Here is a 22,181-nt window from a genome sequence, read left to right as displayed (position 1 = left end):
TTTACAATTATCTGGAAGTAAATATCAAATGACTGCTGATAAAATCTGTGGATTACACAAAGATTGGAAGAGTGGCAAATAATTATGAAGAAAGGGCAGTAATACAAAGAAATCTGGATTGCTTGGTAAACTGGGCCCACTGCATTTAATACAATTGTCGAGGACTCGAACCCCAGACGGCACGGTTCGTTGTCTGACCGGAGAGAGACAGGCAACACAACCAAATGTAGGTCATACATCTGGGAACAAAGAATACAGGCCATACCTACAGAATGGGAGACTGCATCCTGGAAAGCAGTGACTCTGAAAAGGATTTAGGGATCATAGTGGACAAGCAATTGAACATGAGCTCCCAATGCGATGCTGTGGCAAAAAGGGCCAATGTGATCCTTGGATGTGTAAACAGGCAGCAGTGAGAAGGAGTAAGGATATAATTTTTACCATTGTATATGGCACTGGTGAGACAAATACTGGAATACTGTGTCCAGTTCTGGCATCAACGTCTTTAAAAGGATGCTGAAAAATTAGAAAAGTTTCAGAGAAAAATCACAAAAATTATTTGAGCCTGGAAAACAGTGCCTTACAACAAAAGACTAATTGAGCCCAATCTGTTTATTTTATTGGGGAGAAAATGGCTCTTCATTCTTGTAGGTAAAAGCATAACAAGAACTAATGTCTGGAAATTAATGCCAGACAAATTCAAATTAAACATAATCACAAATTTTTAACAGAGAGGGTGATTGACACTTGGAACAAATTACCAAGAGATGTGTAGGTTCAGCAATAGGTCTCATAATAATCTCTGATTACACTGTTACCTATTTCTGGATAGGTGATTTTGTGCCTGATTGAAAGCTCACTGTAATCAGTAGCAGTCTTTTCAGTGGGCATTGGACAGGCACTAAAGACCTAAGAGACCCCCACCAAATTGGACACATCCTACTTAACTTTAGATAATCCCTATTTTGTCATGCTTATTATTTCACAAACCTAATTTTTTGTTTATATTAACACCCTAAAATTATTTTCCACATAATGGAATTTCATGGGCTTACAATAGCCCATACTTCCTGAATAAAGAGGGATTTCCTAAAACAAGTGAATAAATAAGAAAGCTATTAAATGAGCAGCATGAAAACTACATTTAAAATATTGACTCTAACCACTTGTAACAGGTAACTCATTCTAAAAAGGAACGGGGGATTCCCTTATCTGAAAAAAATTAATAGACATTTATAAGAAACAGAAATTATTAAAATTTGGGACATAATCTGGCAAAATGCTGGCCAATTTATATAAATTCCAACATCAAAAAGCTATTATAACATAAGTCAAGTATAGTGCATTATTTATAAAGTGCTATCTCCAATTAATAAAATATTCCTGAATTCCTCTACACAGATGTGCACTCCTGAAGAAGTCATACTGACATCAAAAAATTCCTGCAGAAGATAAAACTCCGCAAATTAACAAAAAACATGCCACAAATTTAAAAGAACGACATCAGTTTAAATGCAATCCAAGAAGCTATTAGACAGCTCCAAACCAGTAAAGTGCTGCAGGCCCTCATGGATACAAACATAAAACTTTATAAGAAATTTTCGAATACTACAATATATTTTCTCCAAAATTTAACAGTGACAGTATTGACTAACATAATGTACAATCAGAACTTGCAAGAGAAACTAAATAAGGCTGTGCTTTACTACACATGGGTCACTGACTTAATGGGACTAGCTGTGAGCTTACAGTTAAATATGTGTTTAAGTGCTCTGCTGGATCAGGGCCTAGAGTGACCAGACGTCCTGATTTTATAGGGACAGTCCTGATTTTAGGAGACTTGTCCCGCGTCCCAACCTTACATCAGTCGGGAAACCTTTTGTCCCAATATTGGGACCATCCAGACTGCAGCCGTGGTGCTGCTGCTCACCGCTTCCAGGGGCAGCTCCCAGCGCCCGCCGCGTGCTGCAGGGGCGGGACTTGCAGGCGCCGGGAGAGGGCAGAGAGCCCTCCGCCCCTCCCACCTGACCCGACCCGCGACCCTAGGAGCCAGAGGGACCTGCCTGCTGGATGCTTCCCGGGACGGGAGCTGCCCCAAGTAAGCACTGCCGGGACTCCCCACCTTGCCCCCGGCAGGTCCCTCTGGCTCTTAGGGTGGGGAGGCTCTGCGTGCTGCCGGCGCCTGCAAGCCCCGCTCCGCGGCTCTGGCAGCTCCCATTGCTGCTTTTCCCAGCCAATGGGAGCCATGGAGCTTGCGCTTGTGGCAGGCGCAGCACGTGGAGAGTCTGGAGACTCCCTTCGCAGCTCTCACCCTAGGAGCCAGAGACATCCCAGCAGGGCTGGTGAGTGCGGCCAGGGATGGGGGCAGGGTGTGATGGTGAGTGTCTGGGAGGTGTGTGGGGGTGCTGGGCTGTGAGGGTGTGGAGGGCGCTGGGCAATGGGGGAGGTTTGTGTGTTTTGGGGTGCTACACAGTGGGGGCCTGTTGGGGGGTGCTGGGAAGTGGGGGAGATCTGTGTGTATCAGGGCACTGGGGGACTGTGTGGGGCATTGAGTAGTTGTGGTGGTGGGGCTGTGGGGAAGGGCACTGGGAGGGAGGAAGGGAGGGAGGGGAAATCTGTGTGTATTGGGAAACTAGCGAGTGGGGGGTTCTGTGGGGGGTGCTGGTCAGCTGTGGTCGGGCTGTGGGCAGGGGGGCACTGGGTGTGGGGGGGTGTGCACAGCACTGTGCATTTGTGGTGGAAGGGTTGTAGGGGGGCTCTAGGCATAGTGGATCCAGGGGGCGCTGGGCAGGGGAGCTGTGTGGCGCAGCATGGGCCCACCCCCAACAGGAAGGGGCACGCTGGTAGCACAGGGCCAGGCGGACCAGTGTTCTTCTGGCTCCGGTCGGGGCTGTGCACCTGTGTCTGTCTCTTCCCCCACCCCCACCCCACCGCTCACCCAATGTGTCCTGATATTTCACTCTTGCGATCTGGTCACCCAGTCAGGCCTGAACTCTCTCCCTCACTCTCTGATCTTCAACTATTGCAGCAGTCAAAATTGGCAGCCATGGAAGAATATTTCACTTTTTGCTAAGCACTCTCCAAAACTCTATACCTCAGACACAAGATCTACTCCTTACTTTAGGGAAGCTGTCCAATCTTAAAACTGACTCAATGAATCTACAGTTATGCCCACCAGGGCTGGTACAAAACAGGTCCTGCCAGAAAATTTTCCGTTACAATTATTATTTGCACTAGAGTAGCACCTACAGTCCCTAATCAGAAACAGGGGCCCCCCTGTGCTAAGTACTGTACATATATACAACAACAGGTACCTACCGAATGTAACCGTCCAGGCGTTATAAGACCAACAAATAAAAACAATATTGTTAAAGAAAACATAGAAAACATTTCATTACTACGTCACACATACAGACAGACCTGGTAATGTGGCAGGATCTCACACTTTCATCATGGGGCTGTGTTCATTTAATAAAAGTAAAGACTACTTTACCCCTGTAAAAAAAAATCCTTGTGTCAAGCTATCATACAATTGGCAATAGAAAATACAAGGGGTTTAGGATTAGCATTAGTAAATTGTAATTGTTGAAGGAAGTCGAGGTTCTCACCCTGACACACCAGAAAGGCTACAACTATGAAGCCTCACTACATACGTTACGGGTATGGTAAGACTCAGCTCTTGCCCAAAAAATAAGAGTACACACACACACAAAACCCTCTATCTTCAAGTGCTTTCCAAGCACCATAAATTGTCATGAAGGACTGTCACCATCACCATCACCCATAGAATGCTTCAACAGTCAGCAACATATCATCCAATCATCAAGCCACCAAGCAGGCTAGCAATAACCTGGCATTGCTGGATGGTTACTTAAAGTTCTCTAGGTTGCCTCTATGCTGCTGTAGAAAGATAAAAATGCATTGTCATCTCTCAAGCGGAACAAATAGGACCTCAGTGATGCAGTAACAGTTGTTCTTTCTTGGCAGATGTTTGCTTGTTCAAGTCAGAGAAGATCAAAGGAACATTACTGGATGCCAAAAAAAAAGGTCAAAGTTATTTATTATTTCAGCATTCCCATTTCTTTATTTGTTTTTCTACCATGTTCATTGTTTTCTGCAACAAGATGGAGTTCTTTCTGAAGTAGACAGCTATCGTCAATAATGTAGTGCAATGGCTATTTTGCAATGTAAACTGTTGAAGTTCATCAAAACTGCTTGAGCAACAAGTTTCCTATTGCTAGGGGCATTGGCATGTACAGTTGATAATATTTACAACCTCCGGTGCCATTCTTTCACTTACAACTTCTGCAGTGAAATTGAGGGCTGTTTTCAAAAATGCCTCACATTAATAAGAGCCAGAGGAGGAATCATTCAGGGTAATAATCTTCATGATTCAAAGCATAGGATTATTTTTTATCATTTACGTATTTTGGAACATTACTATACTCTACCATCCACCAGTGTAAGCCTATGCCCAGCAGTTACTGAAGCTGAGGCAGCAAGAGTGACTGTCCTTTGGTTCTAGCATCATAAGCTCAGAGTTTGTGTATTTAAAGAAGTTTAAAAATCTCTAGTGTGTACTCAAAGACTCCAAAACCTATACCAATGCTGAAGAATCACTTGAATAGCTGTTCATTACTGAATGATTTTCATATTTTCATCAGCCATCATTGCAAAACAGTTTGTTATTCCAAATAGTGGATAGAGTGCTGCACAGCACTCTATCTGTTGCACAACATCGCACTTGGGCAAACACCCACATTATAAAATCTCACACATTGTAGCTCATGTCTTGGAATATAAACAACTATTAAAAGTTCCCTTCTACTTCGGTATGGCCCTAACACATAATATACAGTTACAAAGTGTTTTCAATTGGTGCAGGAATTACTGTATATTCTATAGTCATTACTCTTGCTGTCAGTTAAACCACTCACATGAGCAAAAGCCATAGAAACAGACTTGGGTAATTTTTTCCCCATAGAATTTGATACTGTTGGCCTACCCAACAGGGTCATGTTTATGGTTCTGGAATATAATATCTTGGAATTAATTACTTTAGGGCAGGTGGATTTCTCAGATTTGTCCTTTAAATCAATTTTATTGGTTTTGGAATGCCAGTTAGACAGTTGCAGGGAGAGGTTTTGGTTAGCTTTGCTCTATCTGATCCTTGCCTAATCTTTCAGTACTATTTTGTTTTGTTTTTTAATATAGCAATATATTTGTGGCATATTCAAGTAAGATGGGGGAGCCCAGGTTTGGTCTAAAACCTGAAATGTCTTGCGGGCACAATTTTGGGTGATTTACAATATCAGTTGGTTCTCAATCTTCAATATATTTTAATCCGTAATGGCACTGGCAGATTATGTGCGTATCCATACGTTGAATACTGTATCTTGAGGTTGTTCCCTTGGGGTGAAAGTGGGCACCTCAATTACCCTGTTCATTGTTCCTGGGGTGACAGCAGTCCTGTGGCCCAGTCCTAGGGTATGAGGTATAGCTCTGTACTTCTTAATTAGTCCACCTCCTTCTGGAGGATGGCTGGGGTCTAAAACAATCCAAGAAAAGAAAAATAGTTTCATGGCTCACAAGGAGCTAGATCCCTCCCTCATGCAAAGGAAGGAAGCAGTCTTTCAGAGTCCACAGGAAGTCTCAGCTCCCATCCTCCTACACAATCAGAGGCTATGACTTAGTCCTGGGGATTTCAACAAAAGAAATAAACAAGGCTGTCTTCTTATCTCAGAGGGAGTGGGCTGCAGTGCTCTGAAGCCATGGTTCAGCACAGTGCCCTGGTCTGGGAATTCTAGTTCTTTTTGCTTCAGACTGCCAGCCCAACTGTGCAGAGTTCCTCTCATAAAGGCCCATCCAGGCCTGACAGGCTGCTCAGGTGTGGTATGTTGGGGCTGATTGTGACCACAACAGTTTTTTAACCCCCTTTTCACTGGGGGGGGGGGCTCAATGTCTGAGCCAGACTCACCCACTTCTCACAAGAAGTCTGGGTTGCTGCGTACCTTTCCTGTGCAAAGCTGAAATTGAAAGCTATAGGGCTGGAGAGATAAATACCAATATAGAATGCAGGAATTCATTTCCTTCATCCTATTCCAGCCACTCCAGTGGAGCATGATCAGTAATGAGAAAAAAAGGATTACCCAACAAATATCATCTGAGAACGTCCATAGCCCATTTGACCATGAGAGCTTCTTTTTCAATTACAGAGTAGGCTCTCTCACTCTTGGAAAACTCTTTTGACTTAGATATAGGACAAGATATTCCTCATCGTTCACTCTCTGAGAAAGACCCGACCCAGGCAGGCATCAGACACATCTGTTTGCAGAATAAATGTTTTTATAAAGTTTGGATTAAAAAGGACTAGTTATTGCATAACCATTTTAAAGGCTTCAACCAGAAGCCTCAGTCTAGTGGATCTTTCGGGTTACCATCCTTTATTAGATTTCTGAGAGGGGCTGCAAAATGGTAGCAAAACCAGATAAAAATTGCCAGTCGCATCCAGCCAGGCTAAACAACATCTCATCTGCCTCCTTGTGTGAAGTATGGAACACATCAATAAAGCCTGTACCTTGTTAACCAGCGGTCTAAATTGGCTTCCCCCATGGTAGATCCAAAGTCTTCTCAATTAGTGATCTTACTCTTGGCCAAACTGGCCATATGGCCAGCCTCAGCCAAAGATTGGAGGACTGCTCAGATCTGACACAGGCAAGTATCTCAATCTCCACCATATATGACTAAATAATTTAAATATGCAGCAGCATACTGATGATGGGCCTGAGAATTTGATCCATTAATTGCTGAAACATTGCTGTTGCCCTATGCAAGCCAAAGGGTATCATACAGAACTGGAAGAGTCCTAAATACAACAAGACAACTGTTTTCTCCCAAGATTGTGATGCCAGGAGGATCTACCAATAACATTTTGTAAGGTCCAAGGTGCTGATATATTTGGCAGATCCTAAATGTTCTAGTAACTCTTATACCTGCACCATAGGATATGCATTGAATTTTGAAATTGCATTCACTTTCCGAAAATCTATACAAAAGTGTGTTGAGCTGGGTTTGGGGATGAGAATGATAGGGCTACACAAGTCACTCTGAGACTCTTTGACTACCCCCAAATTGAGCATGGCCCATAGTTCCTCCTGAATCACACCCCAGATCTTCCAGGGTAGGGGTTGATGTATCTGGGATTGTTTTGATGTGGTAGTATATACATTCGGCTAGTTGAATTGTACTGCTTCTGATAATATCCCCAGATGGTGTCTCAGTACTCAATCTCATCCCCCAGTGGGGCGTATTTGTATAAATGCTCCTACTAGGATCAAATCTGCCACTTCTACTCAGTCTGCTCTTTAGGCCATAACCACTTTTAGTGGTTATAGTATCTCAGTTTTTGAGCCACCATTCATGACCAGACTCACTGGGGGCATTTTTCCACCCAGAAGCAACTGCAGTGCATCTCCTCACTTAATGTCCAGAAAATCCAGGACAGCCATATAAACTAGTGAATAATCCTGTACAGCCATGGAGTCTAGCCTCTGATAGCCAGGGATAGGCCAGTCAGGTAGCGGGCCAGTACAAAGGCCCAGTGTTCTGGTGCCCATTGTTTGGCCATCCCCACCCATTCAAAGGTAATCAGAAATGCCTTGGAATCATTATCCAGACTCATCTTTGTAAGTTTCATGGGTAATGGTGGCCCCTGGCTGTTCCCAGTAGCTGTAACCCCACCCTATTAGCGGTTGCACCAGTTGTTGTCATTGATCTTTCTGCTGGGTCACCAATTCACATAACAGCTGCTGCTGTTGGGCAGTCTGAAACTGCTGCTGTGTTGCACACTGCTACAATAATTGTTGTTGAAACTGCTGCTGCTGCTGCACTGCTTGCTGTGGCTGGTTCTCAGCTAACCACTTCAACCACTGTTCTGAATCCATAGTGCATTTGTCTACATCTCTTCATATGTGTTAACTTTCAATCTATTATAGGGCTGGGATGCCTGCTCCCCTTCTCCACTTTTTGAAGTTTATGTCTCAAGGTCACCCCCTTGGGATAAAGGCAGGCACCTTGCTAACCCCATACATCATTCCCTTGCTGAGGGCAGCACTGTGGTCTGGTCCAGGGTATGTACCTCTTAGTAAGTCTGCCCACTTCTGGGAAGATATAAAATGATCCAAACAAAAAAGGAAATAGTTTCTTAGTGTGATCCAAGGACCTCTTGGTGTCAACTGGAAGAGGTCACAAAAGTATATCATGACCGGTGTGGAGAAAGTAAATAAGGAAGTGTCATTTACTCCTTCTCATAACACAAGAACTAAGGGTAACCAAATGAAATTAATAGGCAGCAGGTTTAAAACAAACAAAAGGAAGTATTTCTTCACACAATGCACAGTCAACCCATAGAACTCATTGCCAGAGGATGTTGTGAAGGCCAAGACTATAACAGTGTTCAAAAGGAACTAGATCAGTTCATGAAGGATAGGTCCATCAGTGGCTATTAGCCAGGATGAGCAGGGATACAAAATCATGCTCTGAAGTGTCCCTAGCCTCTGTTTGCCAGAAACTGGGACTGGACGACAGGGGATATATCACTTGATGATTATCCTGTTCATTCCCTTTGAAGCACCTGGCATTGGCCACTTCAGAAGACAGGATACTGGGCTGGATGGACCATTGGTCTGACACAGTATGGTCGTTATTATGTTCTTACATAGAGTAAGGAATGCCTTGGGTTCAACAAAAGGGGTCATGTATGGCCTCTATGGACCCATGTGTCACACCGGTCATCATAATCATTGTGAGATGCATGTACAGAAAATATGTGAGGAATTACGTATATATTCTAAAAAATACGTTCCCTGGGTCAGTGGTTAAAAGCAATTCATTCAAAGATAGGGTATCTTGAAACAAACTTCTTCAGACTGAAGGGGGGAGACACTTATCACTGTAGTGGACCATTGTGTATAGCGTGTCATACAACACAAGTCTACTAGCATACTGACTCAAATGTTAATGAAGAGCTTGCGGAGAGTTAATTTCCATGTAAACAGGAAGAAGTGCACAGAGTGGATGGGACCCTATTTTCAGGTGAACATCAGATGTCTGTTCTGGCATACCTGAGGGTGCAGAGACACACTCTGGTATTACTTCAAACTGTGAAGACAAGCCACTGACACATTTGATCTTATAAGAAAGGATCTCAGCCAAACAGGCTGAAAACGTGGGGAAAAGGACCTGGGATAAGCTATCTTGTAGAAGACACAGGAATGCCCTGTTAGTTAGGTTTAGTCTCTAGAAAGCATATTATGATTTTGTTTTATATGTAACCATTTCTTTCCAGAATTCTTACTTTATCACTTGAATCTCTGTTGGAGGAATGGGAGCTATAGCTGCTCTTGTTTCAGAGTGACACCGCAAATGGGCTGAGTTTCTCCACAGGCTGACATGACATACAGGTTCAGCAAACTGGGGCTGATTGTGACTCCCAAAGTTCTTTAACCCCTTGTTGACTTGGGGGTGCAGGAGGAAGGGTTTATCTATTCCACCACAGCATATTGCAAGATCTGGACCCATGAGCCAAAAAAGTTTGCGGCATACAGAATTTTCACTTTCAATCACAAATCAATTTCACAGTGCACAAAATGTCACCAAGGTCCATTATTGGCTTAATCTATTTCTTCCTGTTTGGTATTTCCGGCCTCATTGCTTGTTGCTGTACAATAAATGGCAAAAATATGTATTTTGCCTTTATTGTGAAGTGGTAATAAGCACCTACAATTATGAATAAGCACCTACAACCTTCGAAATCTGCACTCTGTCTGTCACAAAACAGAAATGTATGCAGAATCCAAGCAGTGGGTAGATGGAGTAGCTGTTTTAGCTAATAAAAACATTTCTCCTACAGGAGAAAATAACCACAAACATTATGGTGTTGATTGTTGAACACTTATGCAAATAATCCCAGTAAAATCAGTAAGACTATTCCTGTAAGTAAGCATTCACTAACATGAGTGAGTGGTACACAACAGGGCCCTACAACTTATTAAAAGATTCCACTGCAAATTATTATTCTTTTGCCCCATTTCTTTGACTACGCTAGCACCATACTGAAATCAGCAGTTGATTTCATGACAGGATCACTCCTTACAATTTATGAGGCTGAATCAAAAGATGTCGATACTTCAGATAAGAGATTCCCTAGCAGCAGCATCTGAACTGTAGGCAAAGCTGAATGACTGCATTAACTTCAAGTGCTCATTACGAGGGGATAAACTCATTCGTTTATTTTTTATTTCCCTTATATGCCAATATCAGTGGCTACACTATTGCATCTCTTGGCCAACAAGAAATGTGTTTCAGAAGCTCTCAGTGCTCAAGGACCATAAAGGGAAGCAGAACAGATCTACTTTCCTAAAGGCATTCTTGGTGACACTTACGTTTTACACAAAGATGGCAAAACATGTCCATTTGCTCTAACATGCTTTTCTTTTAACAGATACTGCAATTTAAAAATATATATATTTAGCAAACAACTGGCATACATAAAACATTGTTAAGGCATCTTATGCCAACAAAATGATTTAGAAACTAAGCTAACACTGCCTCTGTAATGCTTCATTTATTTCTACTTCGAGACATTAAAAAAGTATCAACCCAGTCTGTGGGTTCTTTAACACATTTAAAACAACGAATCATACAATAAAAATAATAAATCCAGCAGTTTTCCCACAGCTTATATTTAAAAAAACCCTGAAAACGCCTCACCCTTTCAGTCTTTCACCCTTTCCCAAAAGCTCAAGAAAAAAGATGGGCCTTGCAACATTACCTACATGAGTTCACTTTTAGGGTATTTCAGATCAGGTGTGTGGAATCATAGAATATCAGGGTTGGAAGGGACCTCAGGAGGTCATCTCGTCCAACCCCCTGCTCAAAGCAGGACCAGTCCCCGATTTTTGCCCCAGATCCCTAAATGGCCCCCTCAAGGATTGAGCTCACAACCCTGGGTTTAGCAGGCCAATGCTCAAACCACCGAGCTATCCCTCCCCCAAAAAAGCTGAGTCCCCAGAAAGGAGCTTGAACCTTGAACCCTCAGATTGAAAGCCTGATGCTCTACTGACTGAGCTAAAATCCTAAAAAAAGGAGTAGGTTCTAAAATCACTGGGCCTTTGTACAGAACATCTTGCCAGCAGCCTCCTCTTTGAACGGATTCCAGTTCAAGTGTCCCTACTGACTCAACTGCAACAGTATCAAAACCAGGAGAGACGCAATCTCTCAGGAAGCTTTTATAGATCAACAACAACTTAAAACAACCCAGAAATCAGCTGAGGAACAATCAGCTGATGAAGATCATGTGGGACTGGTGTAAAGTGATCCTAGTAAAATACTTTGTCTAATAAATAGGTGTCCCACAGTGTGCACCAGTTTCAGTTTCCAAAAGGATTTAAAGCATAGCCCCATGTGAAGCACACTGCAATAATGTATCACCTCAAGATTAAAGGCATTCAAGCCAGAAGCAGATGAAAAAAAGAAAGTCTAATCACATCTGCTATCTGATCATCTCACAGCAGGTGGGGATCTAAGATGACTCTTTCATTATCTCAAGTGACAGATGATAGTTGCACATCCTCAAAGGGATCAGTAATGTCTCCATAGTATCAGATCATTGCTTTCCTAAATTTACCAATCTGGTCTTGTCTACATTTGAAACGTACAGCAGCTCAGGAGCAGTGCTGCAGCTGCTCTGCTGGAGCGCTTCGGCGTAGACACGCCCTACAGTACCAGTTGGGGTTCTCTTGTAGGCATACTTAATCCACCTCCCTGCGAGGTGGTAGATTGGAAGAAATATTCCATTGATTTAACGCTGTCTATGCCACATTTAGGTCATCTTAACTACATTGCTAAAGGATGTGGATATTTCATACCATGTTCCAGTCTCAACCAGATACTAGGTAAATTAGGCAAGATGGAGAACAGAGTTGGGTATCAGCAGAACACTGAATACTTCATGTTCTTTTTTCAGAACAGGAATAAAGTTGTTGTTTGGTTTGCTAACCAGTGGACAGACACTGGGTTAGACAACCAACTAATTATGATTAATATAGAGTCCCCAATGCAATTGCTGAATGTAATTGTGTATATACCCTGCACGCCACAGTGGCTTAAATGACTTGAACCAAATCCCTTGTAGATCACAAGTAGTAGCTCCACCAGGTGAGCAAAAATTGAGATTTCCTCAGGCAAGCCAGCTCCCTCACATGCTACATAATCAACCGGATCTTTTATGATGGAGGTCAGTATGATGACAAGGCAATTGCTTCCAATGCAAATGAAGAGGCATTCAACGTGAGAGTCACTCCAATTAGAAATGACACTAGTTCAGTTATTTGAACTGATTGAAACTGGGGGTCCATATGCAGTTAGATTTTGTTACACTTTCATATCTAAATGTTCACAAAACATTGCTTCTATCCCTCATGTAGTTTTGGATAAGCTTATCTGCAAGGGAAAGACTTCAGAATGTATGCAATTGGCCACCAAGTGAAAAAGGTCAGGCTTGCTACTTCACAGACCTAAAATTCACAGATGAGTGCAGATGTAAATAGTTGGTCAGAATACTGGCTGGTTTTCAGTGGAATTGAAAGTTGTTTAATCAAATTTGTCTTCAATTTGGCTTTATTATCTTCTAAAAATTCCTTGGGAAGACTCGTAAATTTTATCCACCACTGGGCATGTAAGAAGGTGAAGGTAATAGTCTGTTCTCAGTGCTAAAAAAAGTTCCTTCATACCCAAGAATTGAGACTTTTCCACATCCTGAAGCAATCTGCCATGCTCAGTTAATAGGAATCCTTTTAAGTCCACAGCAGCTGTAGATGTTGATTGTTACCTCTCGTCTCACATTTTGTTGTGTGCTTTGCAGTATGTATTCTACTGTCTGGAATACCAAAATACTTTGCAATAAAGCCTGCTGAAACTGTAGAAGCAATTCAGTATCAGACAGTTATGCATGTACTTCTTCAGTGCATGTGTGGGTTTTGAAGTTTTTGTGTTCACATAAGGGATTTTCAAACTTCCTTTTGATCATGTTGCAGGCTCCCAAAAATGATATGTCTTTCTCCAGTGGAGCTTTTTCTTTAAGTTTGGCTCAAGTGATAGAGACTTGTGTTTTCAGAGCAGGTCATGAGTTCTTTCTGCTGATGTCACTTATGAGAAAATGGTAAAATCACAGTAAAAACAACATGCTGGCATAGTATGGTGTCATAAATATAAAGGGAAGGGTAACAACCTTCCTGTATACAGTACTATAAAATCCCTCCTGGCCAGAGACACAAAATCCTTTTAACTGTAAACGGTTAAGAAGCTCAGGTGACCTGGCTGGCACCTGACCAAAAGGACCAATAAGGGGACAAGATACTTTCAAACCTGGACAGGGGAGAAAGGTTTTGGTTTGTCTGTTCTGTGTGCCTGCCGGACACAAATCAAAGAAGCAAGCAATCCAACAACTCCATTAGAATTAGTAAGTACTAGCAAGGGAATGCGTTAGCTTATTTTTGTTTTGGCTTGTGATTTTTTCTGTGCTGAGAGGAAGGTGTATTCCTGGTTTTCTTTTTGTAACTTTAAAGTTTGGCCCAGAGGGAAATCCTCTGTGTTTTTGAATCTGATTGCCCTGTAAGATTATCTTCCATTCTAATTTTACAGAGGTGCTTCTTTTACCTTTTTTCTTTATAATAAAGTTCTGTTTCTTTTAGAATCTAATTGGGCTTTTTTTAGTGTCTTAAAAAAAACCAAGGTTGGTCTGTGCTCATCTCATTTATCCTCAAGCCTCCCCAGGAAAGGGGGTGCAGGGACTTGGGGGGATATTAGAGGGAAGTAGGAACTCCAAGTGGTCCTTTCCCTGAGTTTGTATAAATCACTTCTTGGTGGCAGCATTACCTAATCCAAGGTAGAAGGGAGAATTTGTGCCTTGGGGAGTTTCTAACCTAAACTGGTAGAAATAAGCTTAGGGGGTCTCTCATGCAGGTCCCCATGTCTGTACCCTAGAGTTCAGAGTGGGGAGGGAACCCTGACATATGGTCACAAAGAGAACCAGAGAAAAAATAATATTTACTACAATCGTTTCTCCATCTTTAAGAATATACTCTCTAGCAGCATGAAATGATGTGTCTCTGTGCTTTCCAGCAGAGGGTCTATCCCTATAAAAATGCAGTAAAATTTAAATTGGCGGTCAATACTCAATTCTTTCCTTAACTCAAGCCATGGCCTCCTCTTTTCATGAGTTAAAGACAGAATAACAGTGTTAACTTTTCATTTCAAAGCCTCTGTCAATGTTTTGGAGTAACTTATAAATGTGACTGAACAGTATGGACTTTGGAGGCTTATCAGCTGACTGGCACTGTATGAAAGAATTATCACTTGAATCAAACTACAGGAGAACCTATCCTGCATCCACTTCTGACCAACAGAGAGAAAAGGGTTGACAACGTGAGAACAACAGAGAAGCTTGGAACCATTCGCCACATGATATTTCAATTCAGCATAATATGACCGCAAAATGTTTTCAAGGGGAATACATTTCAGAAAAGTAAATTTTGGGGAATTATTAAATCTAGAGCCCAATCATGAAACCTTTACTCATTAGTGTAGTCCTAATTGTCCAGTGGAAGTAACTGTGTGAGTAAAGACTACTTGAGTTAATAACGGTTACAGAATCAGCCCCCTAGAAAGTAAAGTCTGATAGAAGGAAGTATTCAAACCCATCAGTGGAAAACAAGTCTGGGGAATCCAAGAGGATACCATAATTAAGTCACAAGAGATTACAATTCCTCTGAAAACGAAGAATACAGGTAACAAGGAAAGAGACTGCTCTAAGATCTGAGGTTGAAGAAAACCCCTATACTGTTAATAGAAAAGGGGAGAAGCAGTCCAACATAAACAGACGGTAAAGTAAACCTGGCAGAGAGAAATAAAGACAGCAAAAAGAGCACAATGAAGTTAGGCTAGCCAAAAGAATTAAAGGAACAAAGAGGGTTTTAATAAATATTTAATGGGGAAAGTATTAGAGATAAAATACTCCTAATAACAAATGAGAAAATTAATGATTCAAAAATGGCCGAGATACGAAACTTTTAAAAATCTATCTTTAACAAACAAAAAGTAGTTTGAATAATTAGGAAATGAGGAAGACTATCAAATTAGCTGTTGATAAAGAGTAGGTAAAAAAATCCATGGAAATTTAATCATACACAAATCAACTAGGCCAGATGATGCGAAATTTAGAACCCTGGTTCTGCCTATGCTTATACACATGTGTTACTTACTCATGTGAGTAGCCCCTTTGGAATCTGCTCCACAGACACAAAGCAGAGTTAAAGCTGGCTTATGTACCCAGCTGAAGATTCTCCTTGCAAATCTCCCAATGGCATGTGTAGCCAGCCCTACATCACCCACCCTTGAATTCCCCAGTGTAGAGCACATCAACAGCATGGTTGGGGAAAGAAGTCATTGCAGGAACTCTGGTGATCCCTGGCTGCCAGAACAGCTCTTTGAGGGTCACTGCAGCTGGGAGCAAATAAGAGGAGACCTGAGGTTGCTCTAATTTTCACCAGAGGCTGAATTGATCCTTTGATAGTTCCAGGAACAGAGAACGAGGAATAAATATTGCATACAGCCACGAATTAGGCTTGTGTCATAACACAGTCAGAGAAGGTAGCAAAGGTAAGGTTGTGTAAGCATTTGTGCAAACAATGTAAGTTTGGCATTTCTTCACTGGTGAGTGCTCCTCTCTGTGACCTCAATGATTTCTTTTGACCTGCTTTTTATTTTATTTTTAATTAATTTCCTGGGGTTTTGTTGTATTTTTTTCTGAAGAAAATATTAAAAATAAAAAAAAAACTTTTATTAGTTCTATTGAAACTAGGTATGTCGCCACTACATTGAAAACGCCATGCGACTTGCACATTTGGACCAGATCCTAACTGGTATAAATGACTTCAATGGAGCTAGGCTGATCCACACCAGCTGAGAATCTGGCCTTTTAAAGTTGCCAGTGGCATCAGATTCCACCTTTTAACATGGAAAATTTATGTGAAATGGGTAAGAGCTTTCCAAGAACCTTGGAGTGCCTACTTCCTTCACTGAGGTCATGCTTAAATGTGAAGTGAAGAATACAGGATTTCCTGTATTCTTACTTAGATACTAAACTAGCTGTGCAGTCATATGCAGTGAAGCACTTTCTTTCAAGCTGTTGAAGGAAGACAGTTGAAAAAAGTACTAATGATCTTTTACAAATGTTCTTGCACAAATTAGGATTTTCAAACTCTTTTAACTCATCCAAACCAAAAGCTATATTTCACAGAACACTGAAATGCACCTCTCCTCCCTTACAGCCATTTCCTTGCCAAATTTTCCACTTCTATTTATTTTTAAAATGGAACTGATACACAAACTACTCTACTAGCTTTGAAATTAATGTGCATCACAAAGCCCACAAACAAGGGAATCTATATAATAAGATTCCAGGACTGTCATTCGGTAGGTCACTCTGAAGCCTAATGTATCTGTATAGCTTGGCTGAGGGCTCTTTTTGATCAGAATATCACCAGAGTGACTCATCACTGGATTTTGTAGACTGTTACAGTCCAATTTTTAAGCTTTCAACCATTTTGACTTTACACCCGTGCAGTGTACAGCTACCATAAGGCATACCAAGTATGCCATGCCAAGTGCCCTAGACCAGTGTGGTAGCAGAAGTAACTCAACCAATCACCACCCTTATTCTACAGCTAATTTGCATGCAACAGTTTCATAGCTTGCATGCACAGATGGCTGATTACCTGACCCAACTGCCACAGTTTTTCAAAACCATCCACACAACAACACAACCAACCTGAAACACACATAGCCCCCCACAGCAGCACATACCCCTCATTCACCATCAACACAAGTCTTTCAGTGTAACCTGACGGAAACAGCTACAAGCATGGTGGAGAGCCCTTTTTGTTCAGAATGACACAAGGTTCAGTCATCTCTGGGCCCTGTAAGAACCAGATGGAATGTTGTAGTCCACAGCTTCAGTGGCGGTTGGAATGTGACAGTGGATCAGAGAAAGTGAGAGTAACAGCTCTGTGGGATAACAAAGAAGTATTTGTGCCTCCAGTCAGGGGCAAGTCCCATGACCAAACTTTGGGGAACATGTTCAAACAGCAACATTTTTCACTGCAACACAGCACATGGAAACAAGACCCCCAAAATACTACTTACCTATCTGGCTTTACTGCCGTTCCATATGATTGCCTGTTCACTAACACATGCAGCTTTGTGTTGTGTTAGCGGGTTTACCATGTTTTGTGAGTGTGTTTCCTGGTGTGAAGGCCCACCACTAGTACTGGAATAATCTGATTCTAAGCCATACAGGATTGGGCACAAGTGAAAATGGTTCCCACATGCTCTGGTATACAGTGGTACCGTATACCAAAGCATGGTATACAGTGGTACCCCTCAAAGTTTTGACCACACACAATGCCAGGAAAGAAGGCTACCCTCACCGGCCACAGAGAGGATAAAAGAAGGAGAACATAAAGTGAAAATTAATTGAATATAGATGATGGCTCCCTTGACCCAACTACAACATCCATGCCACGGCAACAGCTTTCAGCTACTGGTTCTAAAATAAAGCTGCTATATGACACAGAAGTGGCCATAGCTATTTTGCTAGCCAGGTGAAAAACATTTTCAGCACTGCACCACCAGTGGGGGGGGGGGGAGCCAGCAAATCAGACTGGAAGGGGAAAAAAGAGCACAATTACATAGCAACTTCCCTGCTCCTCCACCCCTAGAACCAGCCCTGACTTTGCACATATAATTATCTATCAGGCAAGCTTGGCTGACGTGACATACAGCTAACAGGTGAGTGCTACAATGCCTATGCAAAATAACAGGTAACCACGAGGCTACTGGTGGATAGTATACTTGCCCTCACTAAAGTGTACTGCAGTACACAGTAATACAGATAAATATATTCATCTGTGAATTGCTCTCAATAACCTTGTAACTTGCCCAACACACCTCCTAGGTTTTCAGCCTTCCTATTTCCCAAAGCCACACACAGCCTCTAGCTATGCAATTCCTCCACCCAATTTCCATCTAATAAAGTTAATAATATAATAATATTAACTTACATTTATACATCAGCTTTCATAAATGTTCTCAAAGTTATTTCTAAATATTAAATAAGCCTCACTACACCTCTGTGACATAGGCAAGCATTTTTATGCCCTCTATACAGCCACAAAGAAATTATATGGCTTGTCCAAGGTCCTCCTAAAACAAATTGGTAGCAGAGTGGGGACAGCTAGAACAAGGTATCATGGCTTCTAGTCCCTTCATCTACCCACTACACAATGCTCCCTCCTTAGATGTCATTCACCAGGAAATTACATAGCATTATAAGGCTCACCTTTGTGGATCTGTATCTCTAATAATATTAATTAAAACCAGGAAATAAAAAGTTAAGGGAATGCAAATTTAAACCGCTGAAAACCAGGAAATACAGAGTTAAGGTACATGCCACCCCCACATCACAAATGTAACTATCCACTGAAGCTGGAAATAGCCACTGAGGATGGTTCAATAAGGTTCACGCCATAATAAGAAGACATGAGTACCTGGGGAAGGCACTGTTGTGTATATTGTGTTGTGTTCCAGATTTGAATTCCAGCATTTATCTGCATGTATTCCAGCTGGATTCACTGTGTTAAGGTGGTGGAGGAATTAGTTGGAGCAGATTGGACAAGCTGTCACTGTGATATGAAGAGACATGTATGAGTACCATGAAGATTCAAGTCGGGCTCATTTCAGCACTGAGTTCTGTAGGTTGCATCAATAGTGGTGCAAGGTAGCCTTCTTGTCTTGGAGATTGGTTTCTGGAGTTTAGTGATAGGTAAGAGAGGGCAATGTCTTAGGAGGAATCCTCTGAGCAAGCGTGAAAGGGTTGTAATATTTAGCAAGCGGGAGGTGGTTTGTGTGGAGCAGGTTCAGTGTTTGAGTGTAGACTAGGTATTGGTAGCTCCTGTTCCCTACACTGTACCTAAACCCAAGTTTTGTCTTAGCAAAGAGAAGATGTTAGACTTGGTCCTACAGTGCTCATATGCTCTGTACTCTAAGTGTTCTGTTGCAAGAGAAGAGTATTAGTATATGTGTTCTCAGTGTGTTAGAGCATCACTCAAAGAGGGCAGAGTTAAGGTTATGTTGTGAGCATGGCATGTTCCCTAACTCTCTATCTCTTGGTTTTCAGAGGTTTAAGTGTGTATTACTTTAACTCTTCCGTTCCTTGTTTTCAGAGGTTTAAGTGTGTATTACTTTAACTCTTCCGTTCCTTGTTTTCAGAGGTTTAAGTTCAGCTGAACTTGATGTCATGAGCCACCGTTTGGCAACCTTAACTCTGCTTTCATTTAGTCACTCTCAGTTCCATTGCTCAAGAAAGGGTTAAGAGTATGAGTCATGATTACATTACCCTAACTGCTGACTGAAGTCTTTAATTTTCCCTTTATTTAATTACTGCTAATATCCTTAATAACAAAATCAGAGTCTGCATAAGGATTTTGGAGCACTTTAAAATCTCACTTTTAAAAGAAAAATTTTGGTGTCAGGGCAAATCTTCCAAAAGGACCCCCTGCCCAATGTAGGCAAATCACAAGCAATGTACACAATACACATTCTTGGAAATCTACCAAGAGTTAGGGCTCAAACTCACAGTGCATGGGGGCAGCTCAAATTCAACAACCACAGCATATTACTTTAAGCCATCCACTTACTGTGACAAACTGCCTGGAAACTTTCTTCTGCCAACAGAGCCCTAGTCTTGCTGCTTGTCTGAGTCTTCCCCATTGCAGGCAAGTGCTCTAACCACTGAGTTATAAGGTGGGCCCCACCACAACCATCTCCTCCTCCAGTCAGATTTTACATGGGACCTGATCTGATAGGAAGTTTTCAAGCACACCTATTGGACTGAGCCCCACATGCCACCTATGTACCCAAATGCCTGTCTTCCCACAGTTTGTGAATCACTCTGAGGCTTAAGGAGATAGGTGGCCAGATGCCTAGAAGGAATCAGTAGTGTACATGCCCAGAGGCAGAAACGTAGGCACCAAGGTAACTTTTACCCTGAAAACGTAGGTGCTGAGTGAGTTTAAACACTTACAATGTTCCCCAGGAGTTTTGTGGATCACAATGGAGCCTAAAACTGGGACTTAAACACCTAAACTTGAGACTTAGGTGCCTATGAGTGGGATTTAGGCACCTAAGTAACTTTGTGGATCCCACCCATTGTTTCTAAATGGATAGCCTAGTAAGCACTGACGGCACAAATATATTTATTTGTGCACAAATAACCAATTTCATATGAATAAAAATCACTGCCCCCCAAAATTTGTACACATAAAAAAATAGGGTTTCAGGTGGTCACAGTAAAGCAAAATGAAAAATGGGTACAAATTTAATTTTGAATGACATTTGTAAATATGTTCACAGATATATTTTCCCACTATTTGCTTAGCTCTACCCTTGAGAGCTCAGTCATCTATTACTGTTGCCTGAATTGAAGCAGCATGTTACTAGGTTTCACATTTCTGCCAGTCTGGATGAGGAAAATAGAAATTAACTCTCCCATATGAGACTATGAAAGAGCCCAAGTGCTTCTTTAAGTCTTTTTTACATATGAGGAAGCCAGTAAATACAGTAAAAGCTGTGTTATTCGGCTCTGTACCAACCGGAAAGCTCTCTAAACCAGCATGTCTAATCTTAATAGAAAGCCCGGTTTATAGTCTGGTTGGTGCGGGGCTGGCAGACTCCCTACCTGGCTCCACATGGCTCCCCGAAGGCGGCAACATGTTCCTGCTGCTCCTAGGCGGAGGAAAGTCCATGAGGGGTTCGTAGTGCAGGAGGGGGTGTGGGGCTGGGGCACAGGAGGGGATGCAGGGCATGGGCTCTGGGAGGGAGTTTGGGTGTGGGAGGGGGCTTGGGGCAGGGGTGCAGGAGGGGTTTTGAGGTGCCAGATCTGGGCGGTGCTTACCTCAGGCAGCTCCTTGCAAGCAGCGACCTGTCCCTACTGCTCCTAGGCGGAGGCGTGGCTAGGTGGCTCTGCTCGCTGCCTCCACCCACAGGCGCTGCCCCTGCAGCTCCTATTGCCCATGGTTCCCGGCCAGTGGGAGTTGCGGACCCAGTACTCGGGATAGGGCCAACGCACAGAGCCGCCTAATCACACCTCCACCTAGGAACAGCAGGGACAGGTTGCTGCCTTTTGGGAGCTGCCCAAGGTGAGCACCCCCCAGATCCAGCACCCCAAAATCCCTCCCATGCCCCAACCCCCTGCTCTGAGCCCCCTCCTGCACCCAAACTCCCTCCCTCTTAGTTAACCGGAATTTTTCACTTACCAGCACCCCGCATTCCTCCAACATGCCAGATAAAAAAGCTTTTACTGTAATTGGGTTATTGGAATAAAGAAATCTGAAGAGAAGTAGGGCACCAGGAAATCCATGGAGGCATTTGTTAGGGAGGAAGCTTGGCTCAGTTATTAATACACACAGCTGGGAGTCTGAAAAGCTGGACTTTACTCCTAACTCTATCTACCACAAACTTGCTGAGTCACCTTGAGCAAGTCTTTCAGCTTCTTTGGGTATGTGTAGACTAGAGCCTGTGGCCTGGTTGTAACCTAAATTTGCCAATTAACTAGAACACCTTTGTAAATACTAATCTACGCTCTCCACAAAACTTTGTGTCATGGAACACATCAGTGCAGTGTTTACGTTACGATGTACAATGGTAATGGTCCAATGTACAATGTACAATTGGCAATCAATTACCTCAAGTTACAATGGGACCACAACTCGAGTTAATCAGTTAACTAGACTTACAACAGGACCAAAATATCTAGTCTAGACATACCCTTTGATTCAATTTCCACTTGTGTGAAGTGGAGATAAGAATACCCATCTCACCTGTTTGTTGTAAAGCTTAATTCATTCATATTTACAAAGTGTATAGAGCTCTTTAGATGGAAGACAATATAGAAGTGTTAATTATTATTATTATAATAAATTATTAGAAGCTTGCATTAACTAGCCAAGCATAACAACGTTCAGCAGACAAAAGACGAATCCCTCTGGCATCCATTTTTAATCAGG

General features: G+C 42.3%; 1 protein-coding gene across 6 annotated transcripts in view; it reads right to left on the bottom strand.

Moving 5' to 3' along the window:
- ESR1 (estrogen receptor 1) overlaps positions 1 to 22,181 on the bottom strand; it is a 297,584-nt gene that overhangs the window by 203,045 nt on the left and 72,358 nt on the right. Inside the window, exons 1-2 of one of the 6 annotated variants that reach the window (XM_048844210.2) lie at positions 21,432 to 21,643; positions 20,855 to 20,901 (exon numbers count right to left, since the gene is read on the bottom strand). The exons of 3 other annotated variants lie outside the window; for them this stretch is intronic. In XM_048844210.2, coding sequence (XP_048700167.1) covers positions 20,855 to 20,888 — 34 coding nt within the window. In that variant the 5' untranslated portion in view covers positions 20,889 to 20,901; positions 21,432 to 21,643. Of the gene's footprint in view, positions 1 to 20,854; positions 20,980 to 21,431; positions 21,644 to 22,181 lie in introns of those variants that run through there. 2 more of the 6 variants (XM_048844213.2, XM_048844209.2) reach the window with 2 other exon arrangements.

This window comes from Caretta caretta, chromosome 3, assembly GCF_965140235.1.
Source record: "Caretta caretta isolate rCarCar2 chromosome 3, rCarCar1.hap1, whole genome shotgun sequence".
In the NCBI taxonomy this organism is placed as follows: Eukaryota; Metazoa; Chordata; order Testudines; family Cheloniidae; genus Caretta; species Caretta caretta.
The sequence above is the reverse complement of the archived record's forward strand: the minus strand, read 5'-3'. Positions and strand labels throughout refer to the sequence as shown.